Source organism: Anopheles stephensi, chromosome X, assembly GCF_013141755.1.
Source record: "Anopheles stephensi strain Indian chromosome X, UCI_ANSTEP_V1.0, whole genome shotgun sequence".
Lineage (NCBI taxonomy): Eukaryota > Metazoa > Arthropoda > Insecta > Diptera > Culicidae > Anopheles > Anopheles stephensi.
This window is the reverse complement of record NC_050201.1, coordinates 14,229,276-14,255,514: the sequence shown is the minus strand read 5'-3', so window position 1 is coordinate 14,255,514 and position 26,239 is coordinate 14,229,276. Positions and strand designations below refer to the sequence as shown.

At 49.7% G+C, this 26,239-nt stretch overlaps 1 protein-coding gene across 3 annotated transcripts; it reads right to left on the bottom strand.

The window, feature by feature from the left end:
• Window positions 1-10: 10 nt before the first annotated feature.
• LOC118509652 (protein unc-13 homolog B) lies at window positions 11-21,044 on the bottom strand. 3 transcript variants are annotated; one of them, XM_036050600.1, is made up of 25 exons: window positions 8,651-13,236; window positions 8,227-8,562; window positions 7,996-8,150; window positions 6,563-6,600; window positions 6,406-6,493; window positions 5,670-5,678; window positions 5,255-5,329; window positions 5,019-5,170; window positions 4,868-4,935; window positions 4,657-4,789; window positions 4,326-4,574; window positions 3,912-4,236; window positions 3,562-3,834; window positions 3,328-3,486; window positions 3,132-3,257; window positions 2,901-3,068; window positions 2,545-2,826; window positions 2,201-2,422; window positions 1,862-2,028; window positions 1,493-1,781; window positions 1,276-1,422; window positions 974-1,205; window positions 807-905; window positions 566-728; window positions 11-489 (listed from the first exon to the last, which is right to left on the bottom strand). In XM_036050600.1, the coding sequence occupies exons 1-25, from the start codon at window positions 11,868-11,870 to the stop codon at window positions 309-311; spliced, it is 7,356 nt and encodes a 2,451-aa protein (XP_035906493.1). In that variant the 5' UTR covers window positions 11,871-13,236; the 3' UTR covers window positions 11-308. The 3 variants fall into 3 exon arrangements, with proteins under 3 accessions (XP_035906493.1, XP_035906512.1, XP_035906503.1); XM_036050619.1 differs by lacking the exons at window positions 5,670-5,678; window positions 7,996-8,150; window positions 8,227-8,562; window positions 8,651-13,236 and adding exons at window positions 14,866-16,587; window positions 18,412-19,151; window positions 20,606-21,044; XM_036050610.1 differs by lacking the exon at window positions 5,670-5,678.
• Window positions 21,045-26,239: the final 5,195 nt, after the last annotated feature.

Sequence of the window (26,239 nt, the reverse complement as noted above, 5' to 3'; positions counted from 1 at the left end):
CATTCTTGCATTACTGTTTCATTTTGAAGGGGTTTATTGTAACAAGTTCGCTCAATCATCACTGACATTGATGACAGTTCTGAGACCGGATGTATTATTGCCTCTTTGCTGCCGGAAGATCTTCTCCACTCGAGTGTACTAGAAGAAACAAAGTCTTAGTAATAATGTTGTTGATGTTGTCTACCTTACCCGACGAGATGTTGCAGAGGTCCTCGTTGCTCCGGTGCGCATCCTGATCCTTCAGACGTTGGCGAATAGTTCTTCTTGCATTTTCTCGCACATCCATCACACACACGCTTCTCATTCACTCATTCGCAAAACAAACACACACACACACACAAAATCCCCAAAACATAGTATACCTGATCAACGACATCTTTCAGCTTTAGTATTGCTACACCAACTAGCCGATCCTCCCGGGCGAAGCAGTAATCCTTCACGCAGATGTGCAGCTCGAAGAACTCCAGCTGCTCCTCATTGCCAATAATGCTGCGATAGAGAGACAACAAAATGGTGGCTTGAATCATAACGCACGATCACACTACTCCCAGCGATTGATGCTTACAAATGGAAGGTGTCATTGTACTTTGGCGACCAGTTGTTGGATTTCGATTTGGTCGCAAACTTTCGTTTCCGATCGTTCAGATGCGGTCCGATCAGATTGACCTCGATGAATGGCCGGAACATGCCGGACGGGACGGTCCATTTGAGATCGTTGGCGGCGATCACTGAAGATGGAGAAGAGAAGTTGTGGAACGATGTAAGAGGTGTTGAGGTTATGAGCGCGTATGAGTCGAATCTCTTACCCTTGACGGATATTTTCTGTTCACCGTTCTCCGGGTTCGACGAGACGTCTATCTGTATGGACACCTCACCGACGGATGCATCATCGTGACTTACACCTTCTGCAGGAGGTAAGATAGGATGGCATTAGTTGAGCAGTTGTTTGCAAGCCGACACCAAACACCCTTACCTTCAGAAGCACCTTGGCCGGAGACGAACGATTTGATTAGCGTATCGGTGGTCTGCGTGTACAGACTCAGTGCGTACTTTAAGCTCTGCAGTTCCGGTGATTTCTCCAGGAACGGCATCTTCAGCCCGTTGCCACCGGCGTGGAAGTACTGCTGGATTGTGCCGAGGGCCACCTCCAGCACGGCACACTGCTTTGGTGACAAGTTCTTCTCCATCTGTCCCACAGAGAAAGGCTAAAAGTGACGGAGGGTTTGTAAATGGAACGCATTCCCCACAAAACGCATCTCGCATATGTTGTCTTACCTCTTTGGAGATGTCCATCACTCCGCTGAGCACATTCTTGGCATCCTGTTTGCCGGACATGTGGTTCTTGATGAGCCGCGACATGTCCTCGATTTTAGCGTTCGCTGCCAGATTCTTGGCATTGTCGGTGAGATGCTTGAACACCATCTACAAGGGAGATAGCAGTAGGATGTGGTAGATGCTATATGTTGTTTGCCATCCCAACAGTTACACTCACCGTCCTATCGGTCATCGGTGGAAGCACGATCGTTTTCTCCAACGTTCGGATCACTATCTTCCACAGCTCCTTCAGCAGTCTTTTCAGTACGGTCTTCTCGCACGACTGGGCGTACATGGAGAGCGAACCGTCCAGCAGGTCCATCAGCGGTCGCAACACCTCGTCCGCCTCGATCGCGATCAGATTGGCATCGTCAGCGGGCGGCGCATGGAACAGAGAGCTCTGCTGCTTCACCTGCTGCAACAGATCGCCCAGCTCTCGCACGCTGCCAGTAATTCTCGGCTCCAGACTGGAAGATGCAAAAAGGATGCGCATGAGTATCCCCCAAAAAGGGCGGATGGCATCTCCCTCCCCCTCCCCCCCACTTACCTCTTGGCAAACTGTGTCGCCAGATCGTCCAGCGCCGTGTTCAGGTTCTGCTGCAGCTCCTTGAGAATGTTGGCCGCGTCCTCTTCCAGCTTGTCGCCACCCATCGATTCGAACATCTTCTCCAGCTGTACCCGCAGTTGCTGGATGTTGTTCATAAGTATGCACGCCTAACGTAACGTACGAGGTGCGAATAGAAATGTCAGTAATCGGACTAAAAACCACCAACGGGTACACACCAGTAAAGGAAACAGGGGATTCTTTTTTTTTTAGAGAGAGAGAGAGATAGAGGAAACAGACAAGACAGACAGAGAGAAGGAAGAAAAAATTGTGTTCGCTTACTGTTCGCTCCTCGTGCATTATATCGGGGAATTCCGACTTAACGATATCAACATACGCAAGCAGTACTTTAACAATGGTCTTAGCAAAACGTCGCATGTAACGCTTCCAGATTTCTGGATCGGGACAGTCGAGTTTGCTTACCACATCGAAGCACTGTGTTAGCTGCGTAAAGACATCGACGACCGAGTTTGAGAAGAGCGCATGCTCACTACTTTTTTGGAACTGTAAGTAAGAAAACAAGGCAGAAAATGGAAGGTCAGCACAAACGGTACGAAACGACCCGGCACATCCCACGGCATCCCCCACAGCGTTTGGTGTGTCGCCAAGCTGTGCCCCGAATGTACCCCGTCTTTCTTGTCCCGCTTGAACGCCCCGTGCAGATACTCCAGCGACACGTCATCGTTTTCGTTGAGCCACTGCATCACGAACGGTTCGAACCAGGCCGGATACTCCGGGACCGCACCCTTGTACGGTGGCACCTCCTTCACGTAGTTGGTGTACAACCATTTCACCTTGAAGTGCAGGTTCATGTACGCGGACGATTTGCACAGCCGGTGCTGTTCGTGCTCCTCGAGCGCGTACTTCATATCGACGGCGAACAGGCTCCACATGGTTGCCGCAGACACCTGTGGGAATACCGAGACCGGTCAAACGATGTAACGGTAACGCTCCAACTTCAATGCGTAACGCTTGCCGTTACCTGGCCGATGTTAAGCTCTTGCGGGAATTGATTAAGTACAGCACTATAACTATTTTTATCTTCCTCGATAACTGATACAATTAAAGCTATTAGCTTGTGCCAGAAATCAACATTCTCTAGTTTTGGTCCGTGGTCTTCACCTTCACGCTTCGCCTCGTTCGGATCAACCTGCAGTGTGGTAGAGGAATCGTCAGAACTCACTAACATCCACTTCAACCTGCTATATCTTACCTGAAACTCTCGATTATATAGCTCGTAACAGTTCTCGAACAAAAATTGATAGGTTGATCGTAGACAAGCCTTTACACAATCCTTTACCACTGTGCTTGCTCTAGGTGGGCTGGATAACTCTTGAACCTGAAAAAAAGAGGGAACGCGGCTTGTAGCTTCTTATCGATACGCATGAGATATAGCGGCAGACACTTACTTTCATACGGAAAAAGGTAATACTGGTTAACAAATCTACAGTAGATTTAAGATCCATCAGCTTCTCCTGACTGGAAGCGGGGAAGTTATTTCTATACATGGACAAGTCGATTCGTAGCGAGTTGTGCAGCTGGTCCAATAGCTTAACGAACTTCTCTTTCTGCGGATAGAGAGGCACGGGAGTTTCAAACTCAGTATCTAGTCTAAAGCAAGCCGATGTCACGGGAACACTTACACCAAAATTACTAGCCGCAAAGCGATCGCTGGCCGATACCGCGCTAGAAGCCGTAGTGTGTGCATAGTAAGCGTTTATATTAGCTAATAGTGTACTCATAACAGCCGGGACGCCAGCGCACAGGTACTTCGTAGATAGGCAATGAAAGTGGGTCATGGCTTGGTAAATGTTCTCAATACCGTAACGCATCGCGAACTCGTCCACGATCTCTTCCGGCGTTTCGTCGAAGTAAATCTTCCACCCGTCATCACCTTTGGTCTGTGGAAGATTCACCTGTGGAACGGTACGCGAAACATACGGGAGGTGTTAGTGTATCAGATAGTGAAGAGAGATGACGAGTGCGTACTTACCGCTCCCAGCGCTTCCTCGCACAAGTAGTGAAACACGTTCTCGTGCAGGCAGGTGTACTGGACGTGGTACGGTGCTACCTTTTCCTCGCCTTTAATCTCTACGGAAATATGCAAACGGATCGCCCCGGACACGGCTGATTTGTCAGTACGCTTCTCCAGATTGTACCAAACGTCCATCTCGCCCGACAGCGTTCGCACTTCAATGATTGTCTGTCCCAGAAAGTCGTCCGACTCTCGCGTTAACTTCTGTCGCAGCTTCGACTTGAGATCGTTATCCTCGTCCCACACGCGCACCTTGATGCGATCGGAAGAGTTGTGGCACTCGCTGGGTGGGTGAGGAGAGTGTTGGCGTGAGTTACACAGATGCCTCACAGGAAAGGTATTCTGGATGGGTGTTGCGCAAGCCATACTTACAAGTTGAACTTTTCGTTCCACACCGGATTCAGTTCCTGCGGCATCGTGCGGGTGCGCTTCTTCACCTTACTTACCTGCACCGTCACGTACGGATCGCTTGTACCGCTCTTATCCTTCGCAATCAAACCCTGCGCACAGATGACGGTGATCGCAATCTTGGCCGACCACTTGCTCGTACCGTCCAGTACGCTCTGCTTCACCGCCTTCATATGCCCGGCATGACTTTTCTCCTCCACCGCAAAAACTTTCCTGCAAGAGAGAGAGAAAGAACGAGACATTGAGTGTGTTGACATCGTCAGCCAGTAGGTCACCTCCAAATGCTCAACCATACCTGATCAGTTCGAATATTTCGGGCCGGTCACGTTCACGCTGCTTCATCCGCTCCTTCATTGCCGCTATCACCGAGTTTGCCTTATCCTCGGCGCCATGTTTAGAACTCTTTTCGGAAGCACCGGCAAAACACACTGTAACGAGATGTAAGGCAAGAACAGACACTCACCATGAAGGTTCACCGTGCGCTATCCACCTGCGACGCTACTTACTCTGCAAACAATCCGCATTCAGCAAGTCCTTACACTTCTCGTGACACTTGACAGCACACTCGGTACATCTGGAAGGGAAGCATGCGTAACGTGGCGTTAGTCGTGGTGTGCTTCTGGCAGATATACCAACCACTCCTACGGCTGCTATTACCTGACACCTTGTCGCGCTATACCCCACAGCAGTCCTTCACACTCGTAGCAGTACGTCGGGGAGGTGGCTGTCCACAGGACAAAGTTATGCGGTGTGGTCGACGAGATGGGATAGATCAACGCCTGCAGTGCTTTCTTGTATACGTGCATTTTCTGTAAAAGCAGATGTGACAATGATAGAGGCGTCCACATATAACCCTACCACATCAGGGAAGGGGGGGCATCATCTTCACTTACCAACTCCTCATCGTTTAAGGTCGCTCTCGGTACGGCTGACGTTAATCCGGCGTTGCGTTTCGTTGCCGCCATGGTCTATCGCCATGAGCGCACGGAGAGACAAACGAACACATACAGAACATTAGCGTACATTAGGTATACACCGCGTCGACTTGATTTCGGCAAACAAACGAACTATTTACAACTACTTTAATAATATTCTTACGTGCAGATAGCGATAATATGGGTGTATAAATAGGGCGACAACTTAAAAAGTTAATATCACATCAACAGCTACAGGATAACGGAAGATACACCCACACACACTCACACATACTTAGATAGGTGCTCGAAACCAAAAACGGTCAAATGTGTATGGTTAAATAAACAGAAAGCAAACGAAAAAACCAAAATCACCTTGTCAAAATACACTTACTTTGAGGACCTGTTGAGGAGAGCGTTTTGCGAAATCATGTTGAGGTTAGGTTTACAAGATACGACGGAAATGACGAACGGGGCAGGCAAATGTTGTGTGGTGTGTTAGTATTGGTTTTCATGGGTTCAACACACAGACGGGATAGACATAGAGTTTAGAGTAGCAGGAACAGCCAGGTGAAGATTTTTTTTTTTTTGTATATGAAGGATAACATCATAGAAAGAAACAAGAAAGGTATGCCAATGCACACACAGATACGGTTAGGATTGCTTCAGTTTTTTTTTTTTCGTTTTTTTGTACGCGGATCGGAATGTCTGGAAATTGTTGGAAAGGTTATGCCGCACTTGGATGCGGCACTACTCGCATTTAATAGCGTTGCGTTATGGCGACGTCCAGGCTCCTGAAGGTATGCAATTTAATATTCTAAAGCGAGCTCCAGACAATATCCTGGAGGATCGTCTTTATGGCTACTAACAGAGGATAATAAAATCCAGATGATTGCATACGCCTGACGCGTCGCGAAACACATCACTACGGAGTGGCGCCCACCAGAGGTGCCCTAGCGCTTCCAACAAATCCTCACCGACGAATACGGGGAAACGTCGATTAACACCACCACCAGCAACGGTGGTGTGGAGGGACAGAGGGGGTAACGACGATAGGAATACACGCCGGTTATTGTAGTTTTCTTTTTTTGGGTTCGTTCTTCAAGGTTCGTCCCCAACACAATACCTACCAGCTCCGACACGAGCGGTATGGACTTCCTTCTTGGTCGGATGTCCGGCATACTGTCGATGTTGCTGTAGAAGGTGTTATCGCCCAGCCTGCCGAATATGGACAAGAGAGATCTATATACCAGTTGCTCTTAAGTGGTCGTGTGTGAGTGCACTTACCCATTGTTCCTGCCACTATCGACCGTACCATTGCGCTTCTGTCGAGCCGCCATGTTGTGATGGGGAAAAAATGGGGAAAGCAAACAGAGAGGCATTAGAAGGTGAAGTACATACATCACTAACGTTAGCGCTTCTTTTAACGCATTTTTTTTCTCGAAAGCAGAACCATCTTTATTACTACGGTAATGCGATACAAAACTACCGTCCTGCTTTGCAAATTGCCTTGCATCAGTAAAACACATGTATGTATAAGACTGATTCGAGTCAACGAGAGAGAGAGAGACAAAGAGATATACATATCTCGAGAGGTTTCGCCAAAAACAATACAACAATATAGCACAACAACAACAACAACGACAACAACACAAAATCAAAAGACAAATGAAAAAAAAATACAAAATGAACAACCAAAAATCGGGGACTTGGCTGACAATGATGAGCATCGAGGCTTAATGCGTTAAATGGGAGGTTGTGTGTGTTTTTTTAAGGTTAGTAACTTTCATTCTACTGTCAAAAGTATGGAACCAGCGCGGGTGGTCTGGTGTTACTAGCTAAAGGGGATAGAGATGCAACAGTTGTTGTTTTTTTTTTGTTTACTTTTTGTTCTGTTTTGATTTGTTTGGTTTTTTTTTTTTGGTAACAGTGATGTACTATTCTTACCTCTACAGACCCTTCCGAAACTGATTCCGAAACAAAAGTGTTATAAATACAGATACATAGAGAGAGATACACGTAAACGAATAACAGAAAACAATACGCTCCTCGTATATACACACACACACACATACACGCACACGGGTACAGCAATAGAGGTTATATGCGGGGCAGTTTGGTAATGTTTTTTTGTTGCAGTGTGTCAAACGGTAGTAAATATACATAGACATAGTAGAGACAGAGACAGAGAGAGAGAGAGAGAGTGTAGATATACGATGGGCAGCACACAGCACACAATTATAATACACGCAACAATTGATGACGAGAGCGGAACATTGGTTCCGCCAACTGGTCCTGGCACCATCGGGGAAGCCAATCACACGCCAAGTACTGACACAGGAAGGTGACGTTACAAAACCGCGAGGTTAGGTGATTGGTGGTGATGGTAAACACAAATGGGTAAATCACATCAAATCAAATGCCGTACTACCGATCGGTTGCTTGGGGGGTTTTTCATTTTCTTTTTTTGTTTTGGCGTTGCATTTGCTTTGTCTTTTTTTTTGCATGTGTGTGTGTGATTTTCCTTTTTTCTCTTGTCTTTTTTTCTTTTCTTTTTTTGCAACGCTTTTTTCTTTTTTTCATTTTTTTGCTTTTCTTTTTCTTCTTTTACTTCTTTTACTTTGGTTTGTTTTTTTTTGTTTGTTTCTGTGTTCTCTGATTTATAGCATAGTCAAACGCATTCGCCCACCGATAGCAGGTGCCGCAGTGGTGTCATTTACCTCGGGCTCCTCGTTCTTGCCACTTACGTCCACCTTTTTGAACAGACCGGGCTCATCGTCGAAGGACTCACCGACTTCGACCACCTTCTGTTTCTCCTCGATACGCTTCTCCTTGAGCGTTTTCAGCAGCTTCCATTTGCTGCCGCCCTCACCATCTGCAAAGCAAAGGGAAGACATACGGTGTGAAGCCGCGGGTTTCGCAACAGAGAGCGCTCAGTCAGATCTGCATACCTTCACTACCTTGGGCGCGAAACAAACTCTGACGGCGCTGTGCTGGCGGTGCGACACCGACCGCATTCGGATCGAGATCCTTCTCCAGTGCCAGCTGTACGTCACCGGCCTGGGACAACAGTTCGGCACCGCTGGTCGCGTCCGGTTCGTAGCTTTGGTACGGGTCGTCCGGGTCGTACTCGCCTACCGGGCTCGGCTGCGTACCGACCGGGCTCGGTTCGAGCTGACCTTCGAAGGATGTGTTGTCGCGCGGAGGTGACGGCTGCTGGTCACCGTGCAGTGAGGATGGTGTTGGCTGCTCGTGCAACGAACCCTCCGCGGATGGAGTCATGCCACCTGCAACAAATATGTGGATAGATAGATGGGAGGCCCAATAAGTACGATACGCCCGGTGACATCGGAACACCGGGAAGTCATCACTCACCTTTAGCTGTCAACGGCGACAGATCAGTCGGTGGCTGTTGGATGACGTCCAGATGTGGGGCCGGCGGTGGAACAGCGCTCGGTACCTGCTGCACATCTCCCTCGTCCACCGAAGCCTTTGACGAGTCGAGACTGAACGAACTCTTCATGGAGGCAAAGAACGATTTGGACTTGGCACCGATCAGACTGTCAGTGCTTTCCTGATGCACCAGGTTCTTGTTCACCTTGTTGAAGAAGCTACCGATGTTGACGGTGGTTGACTGAAAGAAGCCACCCTTCTGTTCAGCCTGTGCAGGCTGAGGGGCTGGAACGGATGGTTGTTTGGTGGGCAGTAGCGATCCTACCAGCGGTACCTTGCTCGGTTGGCTTACTGGCTGTGGTTGAGGTTGCGGAGTAACTACACTCGTCGTTACGACTGCTGGTGTAGGCTTCACGAACGGAATGCTGGTGATGACGACCGGTGCTGGGGTAGGCTTTAAAGTCTTCGTCACTTCCGGGGCGGTAATTGCTACGGTTGCTGAACCATTTGCTGTGACAATCATACTAGCAGTTCCCGTGACCGTAACAGTAGACGTTACGGAAGGCAGCGTCTGACCGGTCGCTTCAACTATTGGCTTACCCTCTGCCAACACTGCCATTGTGGTGGTCGGTCCTATTGGAGGCAGTGCTGGTAGTTTGCCGACCGTCGTGGACGTGGAAGTCGTCATGATTGTAGTGGACGTTACCACCAACGTCTCCTTCACGTGGTGCTCCGTGCCGGGCAGCGATACCGGATGGCTAAACGCAATACTATCAGACGCCTCGCTTATCCCGGACGAGTTCATCGACATGTGCAGAAAGGAGGAACAGTCCGAACTGTCCGGCATGTTCGAGATGGCGGACATGGTGGAAAAGTCCGGCAAGCTGATCGGTGCCTCCGTACCCGGTACGGAGGTGAGTGGAAGCTGCGAGAACAGTCCCAAACTGTCGCTCGTATCGGCAAACCCGGAGTCGGTAATGTCCAGCGAGGGAAAGAAGTTCGTATCGCTGAGCGTTGGGATGCTTGACTTGCGCGACAGACTATCGTAGATCGCTTGCATCTCGGGCGAATCGGTAATGGACGTTTGGCCGGGTAGTGGTTGAAACGTGGGTGGACTGGTCGATGGTTCGGCTACGCTCGACCGACGACTAATAATTGCCTGCAGGATGGCAGCCGTATCGGAAGTGTCAGTGACGGTGGTGATGGTAGTACTCTTAACCACCGTACTACCGGATGCGATGAGTGAGGCATCGGCTACGCTAGCCTTACGCGAACGTAACCCGGAAGCACTCGATACGCTGTCCGAACAGATGGCTGGCCCTGCATTTCGTGCTTCGACCGTTTCGACACCGTTTGACAGATGGTGGGAAAGGACACTCGGCGTAGCAACGCAGGACGTCATCTCCAATGCTTCCGTGATGTTGGGCCGAAAGTTGGTAACCATTGCCTTACCGTTCGTCAAACCCACCAAGTTGGAGCAGGCGAATGTTGGTGGAATGGTCGTTTTGGGCACGTCCGCCATATCATTATCCAGTACCGGTTTACCGATGTCCTCACTACCTTCATCACCCTGCAGTGCTTCAATCTGTTCCACCTCCGATGGACGCTTCTCGCGGAATCCATCCAGTGCGGGATCATTGCCCAAGATGGCCGCTGCAGCTGCAGTCGCCTGCAGTCCAAATGGTGAGAACTCACTTAACTTCTTCGGTGATGTCCCGTTCTCTGCCACCCGAGCTGCATGGTCCGTGTTCAAGTTCAACCGGAAGTCATTCTCCGAGGTACTGTCCTGTATCGTAATCGTACCATTTTCCACCGTCAGCAGATCATCCTTGGTAAGCGTGGCGATACCCTCCGGCAGATACTTCGACAACTCCTTCCGAGGACTCGCCCCAGCAGCCGTGGTAACGGTGACCGTCTGCTTGCTTCTCGCCATTAGCAACTCAGCCGACTTGACCGGGTACACCACCTGCAGATCGTCATCGAACACGTCCATCAGCTCGGAGCAGTTCTTCGCCATAAAGCAGCGCACCTTATCCATCTCCTCGCTGCTGAGCGATGCCACATCCTCCTCGCTCATGATCTTGTTGATCAGTTCCCGCACCTCCTCGCTCTGCATCTTCTCAATCCGTTCGGCCGTGTACTTTTTCGACTTGGGCGTACCGAACTCAAGCTCGATCTGCTTGGCGTGGTTCAGGAAGGAGGTACGCAGCTGCTCCTCTATAATCGCCGCACTGTCCGCCGGTTCGATGTTACGCAACAGTCCCCGGTCCGCTTCGCCGGCGGACAGGAACGGGTTCGTCGACATACGGGGCAACTCCGATGGTGGTGGAGCGCTGCGGGACGGTAGCACTATTGCTCCAGCTGCTGTTGATGCTGCTGCTACGGGTGGAGCAGCATAAGGATCTACTCCGTGCTCTAGCTGTTGCTTCAGCAGCCCCTGAGCATCCGGCACGTTCGCTAGGGATCGTTGGAGCATCAGAAAATCGTTGTCAAACTGAAGCTGCACCTGCTGGTGCTGGAGCTGTTGCTGTAGCTGTTGCTGGTGATGCTGCTGCTGTTGCTGCTGCAGGTGCAGATGCTGATCGAGCATATGCATACCCTCATACCCACCGTGCCTAGCGCCCGGTATCAGCTGCGACCCGGAATGATACATCTGTGCCGAGCTGTGCAACTGCTGGTGGAACAACTGCTGCTGCTGCTGATGGTGCAGGTGCAGCTGCTGCTGTTGCTGCTGCTGGTGCAGAAACTCTTCCTGCTCTTCCTGCAGCGGTATCATGCCACTGTTGATCAGCGCCTCGTTGATCCGGTCCCGATACTCGAGATCCTTCCGCAGGCGGGACTGCTCCTGGAGCGAAAACTCGTGATGCTTCGCATAGTCCGGTATCATGTCGAGATATGCTTTCCGGTTTTCCTCCATAAACTGCAAGTTTTGCACTATCCGTTGCTGTGATATGTTGAGCGACTGTAGCTTGAACACCTTCTCCGACATCTTTGTGTACTCCTCGTTCAACAGGTTCAGGGCGGCCCAGGCGAACTTGAGCTCGGTGTCGAGCAGATCGATGTTGGTCGCTATCTTGTCGGTGTAGTCGTTGATGATAAAGTCCTGGTGCAGATGGTGCAGATCCTTCAGCCCCTGGTTGCTGTACATCTCCTGCGACTGTTTGCTCCAGAGGAACGCCGCCATCACCTCGTTTTCATCCATTGTGAACGGGAGGATTCGATGCTGCTGCTGCTGCTACTGCTGCACTTGTTTTTGTACTAGGACAACTGTTACACACACGCACACACACGTACACACGCGGAGTTAGGGAAGTAAAGCGTTCTCCAAAGCAGTCACATGCTTCTTTTCACACGCACTCACGCTTCGCCACACCTGACACACATACAGACACACACACACACATTAAGACGAATACTCTCAGAGCAGTTTTTGCACTCCACTAGGCCATTCTCATCGATTCAGGCCCGCCACGCAGAGGGAGTCTTGGGGAGGCGGTGATGATGGGATTCGGAGGGGTCTTCTTTTTTTTTTTTTTTTTGGTTAGAAAGTCGGATGACAGCAGAAGGACTATCGATGTAGACTGGGTGCCGTTTGTGTGTATGTGTGCCTGTGGGTGGGTGACGCTAGGCAGTAACCGTTTAAGATAGCGGTTTGATAGTTGGTACACTGTATGGTCGGGGAACGGAGACGAGCAATCAGCAAATTATCGACAAACGACGTCGTGTCCCTATTGAGTTTTGATAGAAGAGTCCGTTTGCATTGATGGACGATGCTGTCTACGGCTACGAGCGATAGCATAACGCTGCTCGAATCGAGCAGACAGTAAATGTAGGACACGGCAAGCAAAGCGCACACAACCGCACAGCCCAGTGTCCTTGTCGAAGCGTTTTCTCATTACATTCGTTTTTCTTTTGCGTGTAAGTCCTCGCCACCCTCAACCGACAGCGAGTTGAGTTGAATAATTCAAAACAACTTCAGCAACACCTCACACGCCTGGAGTGGGAAGGAGCCCTGGAGTGGAGTCCTCGGTCCAAGACTCCTAACCAAACACCAACCCTTAGGGGGTTCAGTGCGTGCAACTACTACTTCATTCACACCACGCACACACGGGTGACATTTTGTCGCAATTAAAACAAGGACACACACGCACCCACCCACACACACACACACACAGATATCTCCTTTCCCAAACGTCTGGTTCTCGAGAGTCTGACGCGTATTCTAATCAATTTGTGAGGTTAATCGATGTAGAACGTAGTCACCACAACGCCAACCCGACACGGTACGCCAGGCCTACGTTTTGCAAGCAAGGGATGATGTAGGTGTTATCATCATCCACGGTACGCGACACCTGCACGGTCTCTGTGTATGTGGACTGCAGAAAATGTCCTGTCCCAAAAATGCTGCACTACCGCTTGCGGGCACACCGAATGCTGTGCCCACTGCCGTCTACACTAAATGGGACAGGAATTTTTTGGAAGCAGGAAGCACACGCTAGTCCTTTTTTCCTTTTACAGTGCTGCTGCTGCTGCCCGTACCACGCGCGAGCTCTCACTGCCTTACTGCTCGAACTCTCCTACCGTAAGCCGTAAAAAAAGCACTGCCCGTCCAATATCCACTGCTTGAATGCTCTTTTGTGTGTGTTTGCCGTGTTATCTCTCTTATCGTAATGGTCGTGCTCTCATTTTTAAGTACACGAGCTCGAACGACCAGAGTGAACGAGAGAGAGAGAGAGCGAGAGAGGGAGAAAGAACGAGTGTCCTACACGCGCTGTGTACACGAATAGACTTTGCTGCTTAGCTATATGATGATTTATCCGTTCTCTCCGGTAGGTTTCGTTCAACTTCACACACGCTCACTGTACGCACGCTCCAATTTTTGTCTGACATTTAATTTAATGCTCTTTGCCTCAGGTGCCACGGAACGGTCGACATTTTGTACCGTACACACTCCACGGTTTGGCAATCGAACACAAACTATCTGGCTAGAGGTACTCGCCTCTAGTGCACAGGACGAGCCTTCCTTTCGGTGAGGGGCGCTTCGAGAGCGTTTCGACACTGGTCGAGAGTGTTCTGCTGCAACCACGCTGTGCACACTCTGCCCAAAACCAGAACCTGCGTGTTGCGCGCTCCTCTGTTTGACAGTGACATTCCTCGCCGTTCGCCAAACGGATGCAGCGGAAGCCTCCAATAAAAGCTTTCCTGTGTTCTTCCGCCTCTACTGTCACTCACTGACAGATGCGTGTTCCTGGGACTGCCAGCATCTGCCAGATCTGATGGCAGATGGGGGCATCACATCGAACTGTTTTGCCCGAGACTAGTGATGTCCGGCCGTGAGATGTACAGTGACTGAGGAATGACTACACTAGCCACAACAAACAACAAAATGGTTGGAAGTTCACCTTTCAACCCGCAGCTCAACTTCAAAAGCACGCACGCTCGAAACCTTCTCCTCCTCCTCCTCCACCACTATCCTCTCCACACCTCCTGTTTAGGTGGCGTGCGTGAACTTGTGATAAAAAAAATCCCAGAATGCACGGTACACGACCCCATCCACCAGAAGTTGTAGAGCTTTGGTTGGTAATAGGGTGGGGGATGAAAATCAATTTTTTCAACGCAAGCGCAACACCATCGCAACAGGTCACGTTAGGTTGAGAACGGGAACCTTGGAGCGGTCAGAAGACCCGAAACGAGAAGGTCTCGGAGGGTGTTTTGAGGACGGAAGCGTCACTTTAGGAGCGTAAATGAAGGTGTATTTGTGTAACACCCTTCCACACCAGATAATTTACACCAGGAATATGGAGAGAGGGCGATTCTTGTTTTTTTTTTTAAGCTTTTTTCCGCGAGAGTTACCCTAAAAATAGCTCGCACAGACGATACAGTTTACGACCGTGTACCTCGCAAAATCGATGTAGGTAGCAGGACCTCGCAGAGGTATGAAAGGAGTTGAATGAATCAAGGATGAAAGAATAAACACACTACAGAAAGACGACTACCAGATAGACATACCAAGCATCAAACGATAATAATAGCATTACATAGGTATACGTTATCTGCGAAACCTCTGCATCTTCAGGGTTTTTTTTTTTTTTTTTTTTTTGTCTCTCCCTTTCTTGCAAATTGCACAAGAGAACGGTATGGGCATCATGCCGGTGAAAAGCTCCACCGCAAAGCTAGATTACAAGTGTTCTACTCACGTTGATGATCTGATCGTACGCCCACAGCCACTTGTCGCGGGCGTTGAAGTTTTCCCGCTTGCCCTGCTGCTGCTGCTGCGTGATGTCCTTGGACAGATCGTTCGCACCGGTCCCGTCACCGGTGCTGGCAGCAGGCACACCGGTACCGGTCCCACCGGTGCCAGCGCCGGCACCCCCACCAGACACCTGACTGCCCGGTATACTTCCGGCCAGCTGGTCCAGCTTGTCCGCCTTCGCGTCGTACCCGTGCTCGAGCAGTGCGTTCGTACCGGCGGACGCACCGACCAGCAGGTTCGATCCAACACCGCCCGACCCGGTGACGATCGCGTTCGCACCCTGCTTGGCCGCGTTCGCCTGCTCCAGCTCTTCCAGCTCCTCGTCGAAACATTCCTCACGCTCGTCAAAGAAATGGAGTTGCTTTTTGAGCGTTAGCCCGTCGGATTGGTGCGCCACCTTCGGTAGCTTTTTGGCAGTCGGAGGTTCGCCCGGCAGTCGATCCTCATCACCGTACCGATCGTCGTCGTACAGTTCGTGACCACCGGAGGCGGACGCTGCATCGTCCAGCTGATCGTAGTTGCTCCGGTGCGAGTCACCGTACACCGACTCCTTCGACTCCTTCGCCAGGGTCGATTGCTCCGGTGAGAGCAGGTACGGATCGACGGAATCGTCATGGTAGTACATCCCGTCCATTGTTCGATCCGGCGAACGACGTAGTGGCGGCTTCTTGTCCGGGCTGCTTGCTAGATACGAGCTCTTGGTGGCCGGTTTGCTCGGTAGTAGCTTCGGAGTACTCGATGCACTTGTCACCGGTACGTGACTCATCGCGTCGTACCCTTGGTCGAATGGTGATTGTTGCTGTTGCTGCTGTGACTGTTGCTGGCGTGTGCTGCCAGCTCCGCCACCAGAGGAGTAGTCACTCCGACTGCTCGAACCGCCACTGCTCGAAACCGGTGTACTGCTGCGGCTACGACTCTTCAGCGCCGTCACACGATCGTTCATCAGGGTCGGTCGCGACGGTGCGTACTCCTTGTGCCCGTTCGGTAACATCCCGTGCCCGGTCGACTCGTCCCGGGATGCGGGTCCCGTCGGGTAGTGCTGCTGCTTGTACGGATAGCCGAGCGATTCGTGCACCGGTGGCTGTATCGAGGGTAGTTGCTTCTTCGGTGTCCCGCTAGTGCTCGGTGGCTTCATCCCGAGCCCACCGTTCATCATCAGCGCGCCCACGTCCGTGCTGTTCGAGCTGTCCAGCTGCTCGCTGTAGATTGGGTTGTGGTTGCAGTACCCTGGCAACGGTTGCTGCTGGCTGTTGCTGCCGACCGGCGGTGCCGGCAGTCCCCGTCCGTCCGCGTACTCGTCCGCCGGTGTGTAGCCGGTATCGTTGTACGGTGCTTCCGCGACGAGCGAAAAGTTCCGGTACGCCGCATTCACGTCCGCTGCGATAAAAGACATCGACTGGGATGGTCTGGGATGGTTAGCAATGTTCTGTATTTTCGGCAATTTCTTGATCTTTCTACTCGACAGCGTGATCGATGAGGTCATGAAAAAGTCGCTGTAGCAGTAATCGTCCGTATCGTCGTCGTTCACGTAGAACGACGAGGTGGTGATAAAGTTCTCCTTGTTCTGGGACAGATCGCAAAAGTAGTTGATCGAGTTACCGAAAATGTTCGAGTTCAAGCGCTTCAGACTGTCGTCGTCGATCGGACCGGATATGCTCTTGCGCGCCTGCCGAAGAGTGGAGATAAAAGAGAACGGAGTGGTGGTGGTGGTGGGGGTGTTGAAGGTCGAGGGGGCGGGGAGATCAATTGGTAGTAGTAGGTAGTTGGAGAATGCACCAACACACACACACACAACACACACAGATAGTGGTAACATATAGGAAGATCCCAAAGATCCCCGTCGAGGACGATACACCGAAACGAGGATCCAGAATACATCCCGAGACCATCGGAAGAAGAACGTGTGTGCCGGTGCAGTAGGAAAGGAGGAAGGAGAAAAGGAAAAGAGAGAGTGAGAGAGAGAGTGTGAGAGAGAGTGAGAGATAAAACGTATATAATACAGAACAAAACACAAAGAAACACACCAAAAAACAAAAGCGAGAATAGGATAGAAGGAGTGTTAGAACAGAGTAAGAACAAGAAGAGAAGTGTTTAGTAGTCATGTGTTTGTTTTTTCTTGTCGGGCTCTTTTAGGGTCTAGGTTAACTCTGGTTTAGAAGAGGCGCGACCAAACATAAGAAGGCTATCGGGCACACATAGAAAGACTGAGAAACGAAACTGTTGAGGAGCGATCTGAGGCTGAGGTATCCTCAGGTTCACACCTCAGATAGGTGCGGGACCTGACAGAGGAGTCCCTTTCCAGAGGTGTTTGGCAAATCAGAAAACAGAAACGCAAAACAAGGAAACCAAACAAAAAGTCACAAAACATTCAAAGCATACAAGGGAGGGAGAGAGAGAGATATATGTGTCGCGATCGCGTTTTGTATCCGGCTTGCTAGGACCAACTTTGGAGATGGTGGTTGCGAGAATATGTGTGTGTCACCTCAGACCGGTGGATGCACACCTACGGGACTTACGTACACACACACACACAGATAGAGAGAGAGAGTAAGAGACACACCACACATTCACAGAAACTCTTGCGATAAGTCAGCCAAAACTAAGAGGAGTTCAGGCAGGTGGAGTTCACCAGGCGGTTCGCGACTCACTCACGAGCTACTGCCGGCTCAGCTGCTGGATGCTGGAACCACAGTCCCATCCGGACGCCACGACACAACTGACGGACACGTCCGGTCCGACCAAGGTGTCCAGCAGTAGCCACTGCGTGAGCCGTGAACCGGCCGAGCGGATGGGGATGGGAACAAAAGAAAAACGAGAAGGATGTCCGGAAGGACACCCGAGCGTCCCAGGCTAGAAACTGTGGCGGTGCGTACGCCAATTCCATTACGATGCACTTAGCCTTGGGTCACTCGGTCAAGAAATTGGAGGGAGTAGGGATGAGGATTTGCCAGTGGGTGGTTAAGTGATTTCCATGTTCTTTCCTGCTGCTTTTCTGTTTCATTTTTTTTCTTCTTTCCCTTGGTTTGCTACTGCTGCAACCTTGAGTGCGCCTGTGAGTCTGGGATGAAATGGCCGGCAATGTGTAGCAGAACGGGAAAGGATTAGGAGCTGTGAGGAGTTAATCAGGGTGGAGTAGAATCGTTAATGTGCCGGAGCTGCGGACGTTTTGACAGGAGATGAGGTGCGTAATGCCGATATGAGCAAAGCGAGATACATCATATAGTTTATGTGTTTGAGGGGGTGGTGGTGGTGGAGGTATGCTAACAAAGGGCGGGGGGGGGTGGCTTGTCAAGAGGGGGGTGGTGGTGGTGGACAGATGAGGATAGTTCGTAACCAAATTGATAGGAAAATAAAATTATAAACGATAGTTGACGTACACACGTCAAAGAGATAGGAAGGAGAGAGCGAGAGATACATACACAGAGCGAGATAGCGAGAGAGAGAGAGAGATAGGTAGGAGAGAACGTGAAACGTGCAAGAGGATGCTCACCTTCACCGAAAGATCGATGTTGAAGTTATCGATGAGTGGCGGCTGCGGTCCTGACGGGTTAATGGACTTCGGGTTGCGCTGCGGTATCGGCAGCTTCCGCACGGCCGGTGCCTTCGACCGGAAGTCCCCGGCACTGCCATATACACCACCGCCACCACCACCCTTCGGCTGGGGCAGCTGACGTTTGCCGTTGCGCTGGGTCGGGTTCGGCAGCTTGCGTCCGGTACGAGCCCCGCCGACACCGTTCGGCAGTGAGCTGTGGGCCGGATCCTGGGGCAGGTACGCGGACGACCCGGTCGGACGGAAGTGATCGTCATCGTACCCGTAGCCAAGCTCACGGCCAGCCGAACCTCCGCCGAGCGCACCGTCCGCCGTGGTGTGACCATCGAACAGGCTGCCCAGCTTCGACTTTGGGCTGTACGCGTTCAGGCTGCTATGTCCGGGACCGCTCGTTCCAATTCCAGTACCAAGGCGTCCGGTCGTACCGGGTCCGGCACCACCGGTTGCACCACCATGATGGTAGTCGTTCGGTCGGGACCAGTAATCCTGGTGGTTGGTGCGGCCTGTGTCACCATCGTAACCACCGCCGCCGAGCTGCTGATGGTGGTTCATGTTCACTTCGAAGCCCTGCGGCAGCAGTTTTTCCGTGTGTATCTCAAGCTTGCCTGTCTTCCAGTAGTAGCCATGCGTAAATCCATCACTCGTGTGCGCTGACCTTTCGTAGCAGTTATCGTCCATACCTGACCGAGGGCGAGAGTGGGAGAAGACGAGATATAAGTGGTACACAATATCCCGAGGATATAATTCAAAGTTGCGAGAAATTCTTCACGCTTCAGACTCCACGACTTCAACAGCTCAAAGAGTAGATAAGTAGTAGCGATACTTGACAGGACACCTCACCCTCCATCAGCTCCTAAAGCTCACGTAAACACGGAGTCCCAACACACACTTACTACGCACAGATTTAATAACGCACCCGCTATTACCGTGAACGTAATCAGTTACTTGGACAATAACATGGCGTTTGACATTGGAACAAAATGAGGTTCGTTGTGTTTTTTTTTTTTGGTTTTTGTTGTTGATGTTATTGTGGCCGTGGGAGAATCTATTTTTAGAATCGAACTTCTATTAATATGTTGGTGGGTGTATGTGTGTGGGTGAGTGAGTGCGCGCATGCACTGCAGGCTTCGTGTACCCGTGTCCTGTCGGGAAGATCCACCGACCATTCTACCACCTGTGCCGTTGTTTCACCACCTTTCGGAATGGCGAAATGGCGGAACCTTGGTGAAATATTTCCTTGAGGCAGAAGATTTCTTGAAGAGACTTGATACCCCGTCCTGACCGCAAATCAAGAATGTTTGTATGCATACGCGTATGATTCTCTTGTATGTATGGGTGTGTGTGTGTATGGTTTTCGGAAGATATCTCCGCGGACCTCCGGCTAGTTGGAGCTGGAGACTGTTGGAGGTGTACGAAAATTGAGCAAACTTTTCTATGGCACTGTGTGGTCCTTCCTGTTCAACTTCACAGGTTTGAGGGTTTGATTGTTGGCAAATGGTGTTGAGGTGACGCAGCCACCTCTACCCACCATGCTCCGCATTAGGTTGAAGGGTGGCCAGTTATCGATTGTCGGTACGGTCACCGCTTTTCTGACACCCCTTCCCGGAAAGAAGACACACGTAAAAATACACACACACACAAATTCCCACCAATTGTCACTCACACGTCCAGGGAAAAAAAGGGGTACGGCAGTAGTAGGCACCTTTACTGGGTGCTTATACTTTCGCCATATTTACAAATGTCGCACTGGTTTCGGTCGTGCGGTTTTTGTTGTATTATGCACCGAGCTTTTTGCACAATCGCCAAGACACACACACACACACGCACGCCACTACACACGCTTTTCTTCACACATCGTGATGTTGGTTGTGCGCGTTGTGACGGTGCACATCAACTGGATGGTTAGTCACACTGCCTACACCTCACTCGCTCTCTCTTTCGCACGCTTGCTTGTCACTACTGGCTGCCATTCCCTCACACGGTGTGACACAGAGGGTTCCTCGGTGTGGGGGGGGGGGCAAACACCTGGCAGAAGACCTGCCCGGAGATCCGCTCGGAAGGCAGGCAGAATGTATGACAGAGCTCTAGATGGAGAATAAGAAAAACAAAACCACTGCCCGAAAGCCGACCGTACCCCGGATGTGGTTGGACGCTGCACTGGATGTTCCGAAAGGAGTCCTCCGCAGAAGATCCTCCGGTCACGACACGGCCACACGTCAAACGGGAACAGTGTGTGATGGCGCAGAGGCGCCTACGCGCGGGTCGAAAACGGACTCGCTCTCCTGGGCACCCGGGGGGGGGGTTGGTTATTTTCCCGTTTCCTTGCTTGCTGATTGCTATTTGTCCTGGTTGCGCCTTCGTCCGTCCTTACTTCGCGTGCACCAGCACTGATGACGAGGGTGGCGTTATTTCACTGGAGGCAAACATTGCAAAACACGGCCGCGCACAGTCCTCCTCCAGTCGAATGTCGGTGACAGATCGAGACGTTTTCACGTCATGTTGCGTGTGTGTGTGTGTGTATGTGGGTGGGTGCGTGCGTGTGTGTGTGGAGAAGGCTGTGTGTTTTTCCCGTGGCTCTTTCTGCGCCTGTCCGTGTTCACCAACAGAAGAAGTTAAAAAAAAAACCCTGGTGACGTTTCAAACCAGTGGAACCAAATCTGGTGGAAGTGGTGGGGAGATTATGGAAATGAGGAGAAGTTTGGAGCACACAGTGGGTTTGATGATTTCGATTTGCTATCCAAGGCTCTCTTATCAGCAAGGTCTGTCTCTCAAATCGGGAAGGCATGATAAAGACCACGTTTGGTGACAAACAGTGAAACACATGCTAGAATGTGCCAGTGACACTGTCCTGGAAGAGAAGCGCTCTGTAGTTTTGCAAACATCCAGCTGATATCCGTATCGCTTTCCAAGTGTTACCGTTTCGTTTCAAGCCCCTTTCGTTTGCAAAGCGACATCTGTTGGGAAAAAAAATTGTCCCCAGTAATACAAATTGCTGCCTCAGAAATGTCAGTGAGATGTTTGAAGTTGACAATCTCGGGATTTAAATTTAAATTTCGGTTCTCAATATTAGATTTGGAGCGTCTAGGTCCAATATCTCCACGAGCATCAGAAGTAAATGAGATGCACAACTGAATTCCTCAAGAAAAAAAAAGGTAGAAGGACACGAGCTACCGGGACTCTTGGAGCATGGATTCTTAGATTGATGACTGAGCTCTCAACTTCACCCTCAATTTTGTTGAATTGATTAGGAGTAGCACGGATACGATGTCCCAGGTTTAGACTTTAAAATCGGTGAAGTACCCTCGCAGACGTCTAGTGCAACGATTCTGTTTGGAAGCGATAATGAAAGATTTTAACACTCCTTATCTGCCAATTCTGGATTTCCTTGACATGATGTGGAGATCCCTGCGTCACTACCACATCTACCATCGGATCGCTGCCGTTAATTAGACTTTTTGACTAGGCCTAGAGTAATGTAGTGTAGAGTAAAGAAAAAGGTTCTTCTTTATTTTGTGGTGTGGTTTGAGACAGTTCACTTTATTTTTAATAGTGTAGCGCACCGTTCGACGTTTAGAAGGATTATTGTTGTTGTTGATTTGTTTATTAGAGACTTTGAACGTTTAGGAGGAGACTGCTGTAAGTAGCATGCGATCCTCGTTTTATAGATTTCGACACACATCACGAGTGATGTCCGATATCTTTCGTTTTCATTTTCGGGTATCGGTGACAATCATCCCACACGGCCTTTCCTGACCTCGGCTCGATTGTGGCCAAGGCTTTAACATATCCGCCGAGGTCGTTGTGTTTCGCGGGCCTTCCGTTTCGTCATTTACTTTACGTAGCTCATAACGACGATTCAACATCACGTTCGTAAAACCTAGGTTTCACCTTCCGACCTACAATATACTGTGTCACCGGTAGCGCAACGAAATCTCCTATTCTATATCGCTTCGCATCTTTTCTACGCAGGTTATAATGCTTCTTGTTTTCGTCTTAAATTTTTTCTATATTCTCACGCGCAATTTTTCGCAAATCATGTCGCTCTTCCGCAAATTTGTTTCGGATTTCTTCCTCCAGTATCTTAACTAATTCTACATGTCTGCACCTTCTCAACATGCTTGAACCATTCTTCCGGATTTTCTAACGAAAGCTTCGTCAGCATGGGAATAATAGTCTTGTGCATGATTGCCAACTGTCCGTTCCCTCGTGGAACTCCTGTTACTATCTTATGTAACTCAATCGTATTATCTTTACAAAATTGTTCAAATAATTTTGAAGTAAAGGCAGCGCTCCCTGATCGCAAATTATTCTTTTTGGATACCCGAACGTTTGTGCAATCACGTTTAACCTTTTTACTGCTTCTCCAGCATTGGTAGATTTAACCGGAAATATCCATAAAAATTTCGAAAACGCGTCTACCACTGTGAATATGTAGTTATAAGACTTGCTTGTAGATGGCATCGGGCCAAAGGTGGTCGATGTGAAATGTATCGAGTGGTATTTCTCCCTTGGGAATCGGATGCAGACTACCCTCTGTTTTTCCACGCTTCTTCTCTCCTAATATACACCTCATACAAGCCGCGATACATTTTTGATCTTTACTTCTAAGCCAGGTATTAAACATATTCGGCCTCAATTTTCTCTTTCGTCTTCTTAATACTAAAATGCCCTTCTTCATGTGCTTCTCTAATTATCTCCACCTGCATTGCCTCTCGTACAAAAATCCCGTTCTGAAATCCCATCGCCCTTGTAAATTACACCGTTTCGTACATAATAGTCACCTGATTTACCTCGTCATCATCAATCATTCCAGCTGCTCGATGCTCGACGTCGTATTCAAATTCAGCTAACGCCACTATCCACCGGCTGGTTCTCGCATCAAGATTCTTCTTCGCCAGTGATTGCTTGAAGGCAATACAATCAGTGACGATCTTGAATCGCTGTCCCAGTAAGTAACAGCGGACTTTCTTGAGAGCCTCCACAACTGCCAGAGCCTCCAACTCAAACGAGTGGTAGTTCTTTTCAGCGTTGGTAGCGAGACGGCTGAAGAAATAGGTCGGATGAAACTTCCCGTCGTCTTCCGCTCGCTGCAATAGTATACCGCGGCCAGAGCATCTTTACTAGGCATCGGTATGCACTTCCGTTTCTAAGCCAGGCTTGAAGATACGGAGCACCGGATGCTGACATAAAGCTGTCTTCCGATCTTCAAAAGCACGTTGTACCCCATCGTTCACACGATAAACTGCATCCTTCTTTAACATCTCCGATAATGGGCGCGAGTTAAAACTCAAAAATGTTTTTATGTTGGGGATGATCCGCTTTATTCGCCTCTTGTTTGCTGGAGGGTCCGATTAAGACTGACTTAATAATTATTTTTATGTTTACAAGTTTAAAGTTATGGATATAGGAGTGGTATGGAAGGGGAGGAGGTCACGGTCACACCAAGGAGTTGGTTCGGCCACGTGACGTTAGGAATGTTCCGGCGTCGGGTTGCTGGTCTCACGGTCGGAGCAGCGTTGGCCGGCCGGAATGCTGAGGCGTCGAAATGTTGATCGTCCCATGGTCGAGGCGGTGTTGGATTACATCGTCGTCGAGTACCGCTGATGATGTTGTATGTTGCCGATGTTGAATACGGTAACTCGCGCTCTTTCAGCAAATCGGGGTACGAATTTTCGAAAGTAGCTAATCAATCCAAAGAATCGTTGCATCATTGCTTCGCTGTTTTGGGCTTAAGAAACCCTCTCACTTTCTCCACTTTGCCCTCGTGTATGGAGTATCCCAGATACTCCACGCGTCTTTGCAGAAAAGCGCACTTTTTCCAAATGAAACTTGAGTCCAATCCTTTCTGCAATTACGAATAACCGCTTAAGGGATCTCATCCCTTCCTCTTCGTCCTTCGAAGAAATGATGATGTCGTCCACGAACGTTAAGATAGTCCCGTCATCCACTTACGTGTGCAGTGCACAATCGATAAACCGTCCGAATGCACTTCCACTAATACAAAGCCCGAATGGCGCACGACAAAATTCGTACTGTCCTTCCTGCGTCACAAATGCTGTTAAACGTCGACTTTGCTCTGCGATAGGCACATGGAAATATGAGTTTTTGAGGTCCAACGTACAATACACACGCGCACACGACTAACTTATCTATTTGATCGTGAACAATAGGCATAGGTTTTATGTTTTGTTTTATATGTTTTACAACGAACTTATATTTATACATTGAATCTTTTACACGGATACAATTCACGCCACTTTTACATCAAACGCACAGACACAGCACATACAGTCAATCGGGGAGAGATCACCGCTCGGACGCTAGGACGAATCTAATCTCTCAGTGGACGATCACGCTCGTTCGCTGACCTCTCGGTAGATCGCACTGACACATCAACCGGTGACCGTTGCATGTCACCGGTGAACTCCCGTGACAGATCTACCGAGCCAGGTTGGACCATAACAATAGGATAGGAATCGCGCACTACCTTCTTATTAAGATCAATGCATACTCTACGCGTACCATCCTTCTTCGGCACTACTACCACAGCACTAGCGTACGGGATACTCGACGCACGTATGATACCATCGCGCCATTGGTGCCAAATCGGCACGCACACACTGGATTGTCGTGACACTCATTCGTATGATAAGTTCATTCCTTCCCGCCTCAATCTTCGTTGGATTATAACGAGCTATTACATCGCTCACTTCTTCACGGTACGTTTCGGGCACTTCTAATTCATCTGTGTTCACTTCGATTCCGCACATCCATTTCTCCTGTTCGTCGTATTCATCTTCCGTCGTCGTTTTTTCGTCCTCATTACTATTGCCGTATCGTTTGTCTATGCTCTCGATCTTTTGACGCCTTCGTTAGTGATGGAGAATTTCTTCGTTCGCAAAAAATCCATCCCGAGCAGCGCTGGCGTATTTATCGCGGACACTGGAACAATTGCAAAGCTGGTGTTATGCTTCTGTCCATCCACAATCGCTGACACACATACCTCTCCCAATGCCGTAATTTCATTACCGCCAAGACCGTACAAACGCACCGATGACATCTTGAATTGTCATTCCGATCGTGAAATCGCACTTGAAAGCGTCTTCTCGCAGCAGATCGTTTCACTGGCTCGCTTTGTGTTGGTGCTCGTGAAACCTGGCCTATTTCTCCTACACTCTAAGCTGTACTTTTAGCTACTTCAGGGTAGTACATTGCAGAAGGCATGCTTTGTTTCTCGGGACGTCCTCGATTCCATGCGCAACGTATTCGCATAACGAAGCCTCATCTATCTTTCCCCTTCTTCCAAGTTCGGCAATCGCGTACAAGTACTCTAGAAAACGCTCGTCACTCTTCTTCTTCCGTTTTCTTTTTGAGTTCGTGTACACTAGCACTCGATTCGGTTTCTTCGAACGCTTCTAGCAATGCTGACCTAAGCTGTTTCCACGTCGTAATATTGGACACACTCCTCACAAAGGCCTTTTTGCCGGGTCCTCCAGCAAACGCTTTGCGTACTCGAACTTTTATGAAGCTCTGCCCAATCGAATACTTTGCACCGATCCTCAAAATCGGCAATCCATGTCACTTTTTCCCGTAAATGGGTTCAACGCTTCCTTAATATCGCTAAAACCAAGGATCATTCTTTTAGGCGTTGTATTCGATGCATTTTCCGCGTATTCGGACGCCTCTGAAGCGCTTTCTGGCTGGTTATATGCAGATCATACTCAACAATTCTGGCTGCCAGCTCTTCCTTCGTTCCGGACGTCGCCAA

What these genes read in the sequence shown, in the direction of transcription:
- LOC118509652 (XM_036050600.1), bottom strand. Translation starts at nt 11,870, where the DNA reads ATGGATGAAAACGAGGTGATGGCGGCGTTCCTCTGGAGCAAACAGTCG. An exon ending in GCAAGAACGAGGAGCCCGAG is followed by an intron (nt 6,601 to 7,995) that starts GTAAATGACACC and finishes GCGGCTCGACAG; the next exon opens with AAGCGCAATGGTACGGTCGA. An exon ending in CCTTAAACGATGAGGAGTTG is followed by an intron (nt 5,171 to 5,254) that starts GTAAGTGAAGAT and finishes CTGCTTTTACAG; the next exon opens with AAAATGCACGTATACAAGAA.